The sequence below is a fragment of the Gossypium arboreum genome, chromosome 13 (genome assembly GCF_025698485.1).
Source record: "Gossypium arboreum isolate Shixiya-1 chromosome 13, ASM2569848v2, whole genome shotgun sequence".
NCBI classification, from domain to species: domain Eukaryota; kingdom Viridiplantae; phylum Streptophyta; class Magnoliopsida; order Malvales; family Malvaceae; genus Gossypium; species Gossypium arboreum.
This window is the reverse complement of record NC_069082.1, coordinates 15,670,696-15,680,884: the sequence shown is the minus strand read 5'-3', so window position 1 is coordinate 15,680,884 and position 10,189 is coordinate 15,670,696. Positions and strand designations below refer to the sequence as shown.

The following is a 10,189-nucleotide window of genomic DNA, read 5'->3' as shown; positions in this document are numbered from 1 at the left end:
GTAAAAATGCAATTTCATCATTTTTATAGCTTATATCTTTATAATTTTTAAAGGATTGAATCAAATTTTTATCATATTTGGGAGGTTAAAGTGCAATTTTACCATTACTAATTTAAAATTTTATAGATTATAAAGGGGCTTAAAGGAAAAGTTTTCCATTTTAGAGGGGGTCGAGCCCCTGCTAGCCCCTTGGCTTTGCCACTACTTGTACCCCATTTTCTTCAAATCGTTAATGCTTTCGTCTCTTACTCTACAACTTATGTACTATGTTTTCTCTTCATCATGTATCTTGTTTTTGTGGGTTTTTTTTCTCTTCAAACCACTGATGTGTCATGGGTGTTCTCTTTTCATCATGTAACCTCTTTTCAATTTTAATGAAAACAATTACTTTCCAAAAAAGAACAAAAAATCTTGTATGCATAGCTTTTACACCCTAGTGGAAAACTAGAGTTGTAGTGCATTGGGAGTGTCTTGACCAAATAAAAGCATTTTTTACCAAAGAGAATATTGTGGTGCGAGTGCACAAAAATTGAGAGAAATCTCATCTCATTAGAGCCAAACGGCATCCAGAAGGAGCTTAAGTAGAAAAAAAAAAGGTTATTTGATTATTAGGTAACATGGTAAGGAACTCAATGTTGCTTAAGTAAAGTTTTGAGTTTAAGTCTTATAGATAAAAAAAAAAAAGCAACGCTAAGAGTTTGTTTGATTCGTTGAATATAACATTACATCATGTAATCTTACATTTTGGAATAAGATTACATTGTTTGAATTCTTTTCAATTTTAATGAAAACATTTACTTTCCAAAAAAGAACAAAAAATCTTGTATGCATAGCTTTTACACTCTAGTGCAAAACTAGAGTTGTACTGCGTTAGGAGTGTCTTGACCAAATAAAAGCATTTTTTCCCAAAGAGAATATTGTGGTGCGAGTGCACAAAAATTGAGAGAAATCTCATCTCACTAGAGCCAAACAACATCCAAAAGGAGCTTAAGTAGAGAAAAAAACTTATCTAATTATTAGATAACTTGGTAAGGAACTCATTGTTGCTTAAGTAAAGTTTTGAGTTTCAATCTTATAGATAAAAAAAAAAAAAGCAACTGTAAGAGTGTGTTTGATTCGTTGAATATAACATTATATCATGTAATCTCACATTTTGGAATAAGATTACATTATTTGAATTCTCAACATTCCAGCCATCCAATAATCTTACATTCCTAGATATTGTCACTATGTTGTAATATAGGTGTAATATCAATACAATTAATTCTTACATTTTTTATGAGCGTAATCTTAAATTTTGGACTAATTTACCCTCTATTTGTATTATTTTAATAAATTTTGTCCTTTTTTTCAAATAAAATTTTAAGTTTAATTCAAAACAATAATCTCTTTTTCTTAACATTGAAATATTAATTTGATACTTTAAAATTATAATTATTATGTTACTCTAAAATTTTTTATTAATATATTAATTATGATTATGATATACATTTATAATTTATAAATTGATTTTAACATCATATATTTACTTAATAGTATATAAATTATAATAAAATAGGAATTATCATAATTTATAATAAATTTATGAAAATTAAGAAAAAAAATTAAAGGAACTAAATTTGTTTAAACAAATAAATTCTATAACAATGTCAATTTAGTAAAATATGTTTATAAGTAATAATGTATTTCGTCAAAAAATATAAAAATCTTCTTTCAGCCAAATGAATCGAATGGCAATGTCAATTTAGTAAAATATGTTTATAAGTAATAATGTATTTCGTCAAAAAAATATAAAAATCTTCTTTCAGCCAAATGAATCGAATGGGATAACGTTAACATACTCAACATTTTCGTGTTCTAATATTTCTATAATCCTATGAATTTGCCGTAATTGGATTCTAAATTTAATTGGGTCGAATGAGATTAGAATGTCAGAGAAAAGGAAAAGGATTGGGCTGCAAAAGGCAAGTGCTGTATGGGGACGGGCTAAATGCTGAGGGCTTAATTTCATACGGATCTAACTCGGGCCGGAAGGTAATCAACCCCGAAACCGAAAAAATAATCAAACGGCCTAGAACGAGATCGAACAACCGATCAAGTTATAGAGTCCCGTCAGGAAATTGGATCTCCCATTTCCCAGGCACCAAGCAAAAAAACAATTAAAATAAAATAATAAAAAAACGAAAAAGAAAACGGAAACCCTCCACAGCCTTTGATCTCCGATCAGGTGAAACAATTTAGGATTTCCTTTTTCTCATCATCTATTTGACTAATTTCTTTGCTATGTCTGATCGAAAGCAAATTGTTCAATGGCATTTTTGTTTTTGTTTTTTCTTTTCATTCTTTGTTTTTTATTTTTTTTGAATTTTGTCTTGCTTTGGAATTTCCTGGTTATAATTTTTTTCATGATGAGGAAATTTAGATTGTTCATGGTTAATCTAGTGTAAAAATGATTTATTTCAGTGATTTTACTTTGTTTGAATTATTTATATTTGTTTTCTTTTACTTCAACTTCATTGTGAACTTCGGAAAGCTGAAATTCAAGGTAATTATTAGACTTAAGGGCAAGATCCGCTTATGTAGTTAAGGTTATTGTAGGAAAAGGGAATGTTCTCTGAGTGGTTTTGATCATGCTGCTTGCTTTACATTTAATCTTCAGTTTCATTTGAGAAATCGAGATTGATTCTGAATGAGATACAAGCATGAGATGCACCTGTTCTGGTGGCGTTCTTGTTTCCTGTTGCAACTTGTACTTTTAGTACTCGAGTTGTAAAGTGTCTTTGGTGTTTGATTTTGCAGAAGCTGATTTTGGTGGAAACAATGAACTTTCTGCTATTGCGGTCCAATCAACAGGCAGTGCCAGAGCCACCTCCAGTACAAGAAGAGGTGGCGGAATCTACTTATGTTTTGAGTTCTGCAACATCTTTGGAAGGGCTTATAGGTGAAGATCCATTTCCAGAGTACCCTACAGTTGAAAACCATGATGCTGAAACCAATGGACATTTAGGTGAGAATGCTGGTGTTGGGAGTGATAAGAAATCTTCTGTCCCAGAGAACCACATTGATGTTTGTGATGAAGATGGATGGATCACCATTCCATATAGTAAGTGTATACTAACCTCTAAAGTTAGCTAATGTAAACAATATTTTTGGATCTGTCTCTAGATATAGCTTTAATGATTGGCTTTTCCTCATTTTCTTTCCTTTTCCTCCCCTCTCCTTATTCCTTTGAAAAAGTTCAACTTGTAAAAGTGGTCCTTGTTTTGAGTGTATGACTCCATAGTATATGCTTTTAAAATCCAAACAATTGTGATTGTGTGGAAGAGCAATGTTCTGATGTTTGTTTTTATTGCTGATTTACAACTTCTGGAAACTAGTGTGTGTCCAGAAAGGTAAATGCCCTAGTTCTTCTGGAGTTACATTAGATACACTTCAACTTGACAAGAGTTTCCTGACATGACTTGTTTACGAATTACATCTTCCTGAAATTTGTACTTTGGTTTTGTTGATCTACTTCCCTTATATGATATTTCTTTGTTGTATGTCTAATCATGATATTCATTTGCAGAGGATCTCCCTGATGACTGGAACCGTGCGCCAGACATAAGTTCATTGCGTTCCCTGGATCGTTCTTTTGTTTTTCCTGGTATCTTTTTGTTTTTTGATCCTCTTGCTTCTTTCTGATTTAGTATACAGTTGGCTTGTATTCATGAGATATGTGTTTGTAACTTGAACCTTTATCCTGTTTTCTTCTTCAGGAGAACAAGTTCATGTTCTAGCATGCTTATCAGCATGTAATCAGGAAACAGAAATTATTACCCCATTTAAAGTTGCTGCAGTGATGTGTAAAAGTGGCAAGAGAAGGGGTGCTCAGAAACAAAATGGAAACATGGAGGGTGAAACAAATTCAGTGCCTGAAGGAGGGGATGCGAGTCTTAATGGTGCAGTAATGGATCAAAATGGTGAAAACCTGGAGAAAGATAAGATTGATCCAGCTAAGGATGTCTCTGCTAGTGAATCATTTCTTAGGATGGAAGATCACAGAAGACAGACTGAAACACTGTTAAAAAGGTTTAAGAACTCTCATTTCTTTGTCAGGATTGCAGAGTCAGATGAGCCTCTATGGTCAAAAAAAGGTGCTTCTGAGAAAGCTCCTGAGTCGTCTGAGATGGATACCAGACAATCTATTGCAAATGAAACCAAAAACGCTGCCAAGAATATATCTAGACAAAATGCAGTGATTGATAGAGGAAATTTTGATGCTAATGTTTCTGGAGGAGTAGCTAGAGATTCTATTAAGTGTTGCTCTCTTTCCAGTGGAGACATAGTGGTAAGCATCACAGAAGAACTAAATTGTAAATTATTTTTTTCCCACTTGCTTAGACTTGGATAAATGCTGGAGACATCTGCTTTTAATTTTGTTAGCTGACAGGTTGAAAGTTTATTGTTTCTATTTTACATGCAAATCATGTTATCATAGTAGCTTCTTGATATTTCTTTCTGATTATGAAGGGTGTCTAATGGTAAACAATCAGTTGGTGTAGTAATTTCTGTATTTTAAAATCGCTGGCTTGCATAGGGAGGACAATGGCAGAGGGCAGGGGACACGGACAGGCAATGTACTTCTACTACCATTGCCTCAACCTCTTACTCGAACAATTGCTTTCTGCTCTTGCTTCCAATTAGAGGCTAAACTGTTGTCTAACCCCTCACGTCAAAGACTGGAAAGAATCTACCTCCCTATTCCACAAACTGTCTCCTTTTCCTGACAAGAATCCTTTGAATTAAACAGGAAATTGAACAGAAAAAGGGAAAAAGAAAAGGGGTTGGTGGTGATTGGAATAGATAGATTTTGGAGCCAAGTTATTAAGATTGAGCATATTGATGACGAGGTGGGGGCTCCATTGTTCAGTATCTTGATTTCATGTAGAACTCCTTGCCTCCATCTTCCATGGATTAACATCAGGTAGAATAAACTTTTTTGACATAAATGGAGGGAGGAGAAGATTGACATTTGTTAGTACAGTTTAGGACTATATTTTTCCACATTCAATATCTTGTTAGAAATCTGGGGCATTCAACAAGTAAATTTCTTCTGTATCATTTTATGAGGGCTCCTGCTAGCAAACCTAAAAGACAATGCTACTCTTGTAAACTAATTGTGATAAGATTGTATTTTCAGTATGCTAATTGCTACCTGGCCACTTGCTTGTTCTTGCTTCTATTTTCTAGGCTTTTTCCAAAAGTTGATCCCTATTTTAAATTGCTCTCAGTTAACTCTTGCTCTGGTTCTGCAGTTGATTGCAGAAGCTCTTATATGTAATGCTTTTTTTCTTCGTATTTGTCATATTTATTTGTGTTAATTGGCATATTAACTTTGTTATTATTTAGCTCCTTGCTAGGCGACTTTCTGATCCAGAGTACTGATTCTCATTCTGCTTCTCTGTTTGGAAGGATGCAGGTACTTTTAAAAGTGAATGTTGGTGTTAATTTTCTGAGAGATCCTGTCATTGAAATTCTTCAGTTTGAAAAATATCAGGACAGAAACACGTCTTCTAAGAATCAGGACAACTTAGTATATGCAAATCAAGACCCATGTGGAGAACTGTTGAAATGGTTGCTTCCTTTGGATAACACTTTTCCTACACCTCTTACATTATCCCCTCCGCCTTTAGGATCTGCTTCTGCAATTGGTAGCCCATCTCAGAGGCCTGGTGTTTCTGCCTCCTCTGGCTCTCCGCTCTTTTCTTTTAGTCATTTTAGAAGTTACTCTATGTCTTCACTTCCTCAAAATGTTACACCTCCTGCTGGACCTGTTAAAGCCCAGAGTTCTAAACCATCATTTGACCTTGATGATGTGGATCATTACTCTTCTCAGAAGAATTCAAAGGGTAAAATAACAGGGATTGAAGAGCTTTTATCATATCGGGGTGTGTCACTAGAGCGAGAAAGATTTTCTGTCCGTTGTGGATTAGAAGGGATCCATATCCCAGGAAGAAGATGGAGGAGGAAACTTCAAATAATTCAACCCATTGAGATCCATTCTTATGCTGCTGACTGCAATACAGATGATCTTCTTTGTGTTCAGATAAGGGTAAACCTTAGTGTTCACTTTTCTTGATAAATGGTAAATACTTCCTCTCAACTCTAGGTTTGTTTATTCACTTATGAAGTTATTTTGCAGAATATCTCACCAGAAAATGTACCAGATATTGTAGTGTTCGTAGATGCTATAACAGTTGTTTTAGAAGAGGCCTCTAAAGGTGGACCACCTGCTTCCCTACCAATATCATGTATTGAAGCTGGAGATAACCATAGTTTGCCAAATCTAGCTCTCAGGTTGTTTTCTTTAGAAATTGAGAGTTTTTGCTTATATTTCTGAATAATTCAGCTTACATATGTATATAGGAGTGGCTGCTGTTATCGCAAGCCACAAACTAGGGCATAACAGGGGGCAATCCTCCACAAACTAAGGAAAAGAAAACAAATGAGAGATCTGGCATTTATCCCCAGATTCTCTTTATTACAACATACCAAAAATAAGATCAAATCATAGAAAAATCCCTAAAATATCTCCCTATAATCTCTAATTGATTGTAGATTAGAATTCTCCATTTTCACTCAAGGTCCCTTAATTATTTTATTTTAATGGCTCTTTGATGTGTAGCATTTTAGCTTTATGATTAAGGTACTACCTGTAAAAGAAAAATATTTGTCTTCTGTGGTTTATCTAGAATTCCAGACAGACTTGCTTAGGGTGTGTGACTCAAGGTCGCTAGTACTTCTTTAATGAGCAAGAAAACGTAATTGTTGTGGAATATTTAACTGTAAATTAAAACTAAACCCTTGTCTAATGAGGACTGCCTTTGGAGTATACACATATTTGGCCATTATCTAACATCTTGAAATGTGTTTAAAGTTAAGGTTTAGCTGAGTTGTATTGACTGTCTTAGGTTATGGGAAGTGGGAAGAGTTGTCTATCCTAATGAGTTTATTGATGGTTTTGTTGCAGGAGGGGTGAAGAGCACTCTTTTATTTTAAAGCCGGTGTCTTCTATGTGGAAGGATCTCAAAACTCATGGAGAAAAATCTAAATCGTCCACTTTGCAACCTCCTTCCATGACCTTTGATAGAAAGGGGAGTGTTTTGGTTGTTAACCACTATGCGGTTATGGTATCATGTCGTTGCAACTACACGGGTATGTACATTTCCCTTGGTGTACGCTATGATCTGGAAAATTTTGTATAACTACATGTTCAAACTATTAACATATCAATCTTTTATGTTTCATGTAGAATCAAGATTGTTTTTCAAGCAGCCAACAAGTTGGAGACCACGAGTTTCAAGGGATCTTATGATATCTGTAGCATCTGAGATGTCAGGACAATATTCTGGACCCAATGAAGGAATCACTCAGCTTCCAGTTCAGGTTTTACACAATTTGATTCTGGCTCTCTTGCTTGCACACCATCTATTTATCTGTGTTAATTCTTGTTGACTTGGTATGATTGTCAGGTTTTAACTCTTCAGGCTTCAAATTTGTCTGATGAAGATCTAACTATGACAGTTCTTGCTCCAACATCCTTAACCTCACCTCCATCTGTGGTGTCCTTGAATTCTTCTCCAACAACACCAATGAGCCCATTTGTTGGTTTCTCTGAGCTTGCAGGGAAAGCGGGTGGTGAGAGGCGCACTGCAGTACATAAACTTGGCTCAATGCCCAGTCTATCTGAGAATCAAAAACAGAATGGTGATGCTGGGGCTAAGTTTACTTCTTCCAATGCACAGTTGACTCCAACAGCTGATTTCATTCCAACTTCGGGTTTGGGATGTACTCATCTCTGGCTGCAGAGTCGAGTACCACTAGGGTAATTCATCAACTTCTGTAATATTGTTTCTAAGACTGAATATACAAATGGTAACAATGACATCGGTTGCTTCAGATGTGTTCCTGCTCAATCTACGGCTACCATTAAGCTTGAGCTACTTCCGTTGACTGATGGCATAATCACTCTTGACACATTACAGATTTATGTTAAAGAGAAAGGTATCCGTTTGTTGAAATTTCTACTTATCGTTTGCCTTGCCCATATGTTAGAATAAGTGTGTGGTTAATGTTTATTTTACAGTATTTATTTATGATAGCTATCCGTGTATTAATGTTATGTCATATATCTGTGCTTGACACTGAAAGAAAACCTCTGCTGAGTAGCAAAAAAAATGCATGCCATTTCTGGATCACAATCACCACCATTAAGGTAGTTTCTAATTTATGCATACGTTGTCCCTTGCACATTTTCCAGGTTTTGTTCATTTCTATCTAGTTATTTATTCAGTAGAATGTGACGCTTCTCTTCTGGATATTATCAAATATAATGTCTATGGTCTATCCAAATCCGATGATTGTGATGATGAATCCATTTTTGGTGCTACAGGTCTTACATATATCCCTGAGCACTCATTGATGATAAATGCGACTTCTAGCATCTCCACAGGGATTATTTAGGATGGATTGCAACTTGTATTTCATTATGTTATTTTTAGCCGTCATCAAAGCATCATTCGGATTTTCCAGAACCATCAGTATGCAGCAGGTATCTTCCTACTATGAGCACAAACAGAATTGTGTTGCTGATTCGTCTGAAAGAAATACAACCGCGAATGATTTTCTTGTAAACTGCAATCTTGAGAATGGCATTTGTTATAAAACCCCCATTGATGTGGGGGAAAAAACAAATGTTCTTTGTATTGTAGATGAACCTAAAGGTGTGAAAACTGTATTTGTTGCAAAAAAAAAAAAAAAAAAAAAAATCAACAAGACCTGAGTGCTTTTACAGATAATCAGGCCACAGAAAACTTGTTAGGATTCAAACACAACCCATGTTACCCTTTCAGAATTGTGAATTTGTAATCCTTTTATATGATCCACTGCTTTAAACTTATTGAAATGGCATGTCTTGAGTGGATAGCATGTGATGCTGGTTTTATCTTTTACATTTGCTTAATCTCAAAGCTCGAGGTTTTTCTCCTTTTTTTTCTTTTTTTTTTTTTAAAGAGTAGGGTAAAGGTCGTTCAAAATTGAGTCCGGGATCATAACCTTTAAGAAACCGGGTTATACTTTTTCAATCATTTGATCCCTCTAGAAACCAGGTTATACTTTTACAATCCCTTGATCCCTCTACAAAAGTTTTGAGTAATTTTATCTCTATTAATTTTAAAGTGAATAATTAAATTTAATTATCTATGACAATTAATATTTAATGTTAATAATACATAATTATTATTGAAATAATAACAAATTAAATTATATTACATCATATTCTGATAATAGTTTAAAAGAAAAAAAAAGAATGTGAATTTTAAAATCTAAAAATTTGAAAATTATATATATAAAAATTAACTTTACAAATATAAATAAGAATAAATAGAATTTGTAATATTTGAGGATTAAATTCATTATTATAATGATAAAGTTATGTAAAATTGATGGAAATATTAATAATATAATTAAGTGTCATTCATATGCACATTTTTAAATTATTAATGTTCCAAATTTTAAAATGTTTTCTTTTATCGTACGTATTTATGTTGTCATTTTTATCATTTCAGCGTTTGTATTTTTCTATTAAAAAGAAAATCATATTTTTAAGACTTTGGCATATTTATTTATTGGTGAATTAAGATTCATTTGCCCAGTAAAAATTTGCAAAAAAGTAGAGTGAATTTTTAGATGCGCTGATATTTTTTAATGTTATTTTAGAGAAAATATACTGTTTTAGAGCTTGAAATGGTAGTGTGTCAGTCAAGTCAGAAACCAGATTTCTACCAAAATTAAGGAATTAACTATAAATGGGTATTTGGTCTTAGTTTTTTTTTTCTTTTAGAATAATATATAAAGGTAAAATAAAATGGACAAAGATGGATTAAAAAACAAAACAAAAAAGAGAAGCATGAATTAAATTTTCAATGAAAGCCCAAGGTTGGGGGACACGTCACCATCTCAGTAGGTCCCACTCCATTTTCCTTTCTCTAACCCGCCCTGCCCATGTTTTGCTGCCTACTGCCCGTCCCTCCAAAGCCTGTATGGGCAATCTCTCTCCCATTAGGGCCACTACTACCCTTATGTCTTGCGGACAGCCCAGATTTGCTTTTTCAAATCTTTTGATTCGATTTAAAAAAATAACTCATTA

At 33.9% G+C, this 10,189-nt stretch overlaps 1 protein-coding gene across 1 annotated transcript; it reads left to right on the top strand.

Moving 5' to 3' along the window:
• The first annotated feature begins 1,841 nt into the window (after positions 1-1,841).
• On the top strand, positions 1,842-8,947 carry LOC108473853 (uncharacterized). Its single transcript, XM_017775643.2, has 11 exons — positions 1,842-2,227; positions 2,800-3,103; positions 3,569-3,646; positions 3,759-4,330; positions 5,462-6,094; positions 6,185-6,339; positions 7,013-7,197; positions 7,295-7,428; positions 7,515-7,867; positions 7,943-8,046; positions 8,435-8,947. The coding sequence occupies exons 2-11, from the start codon at positions 2,821-2,823 to the stop codon at positions 8,503-8,505; spliced, it is 2,568 nt and encodes an 855-aa protein (XP_017631132.1). The 5' UTR covers positions 1,842-2,227; positions 2,800-2,820; the 3' UTR covers positions 8,506-8,947.
• The last annotated feature ends 1,242 nt before the right edge of the window (positions 8,948-10,189 follow it).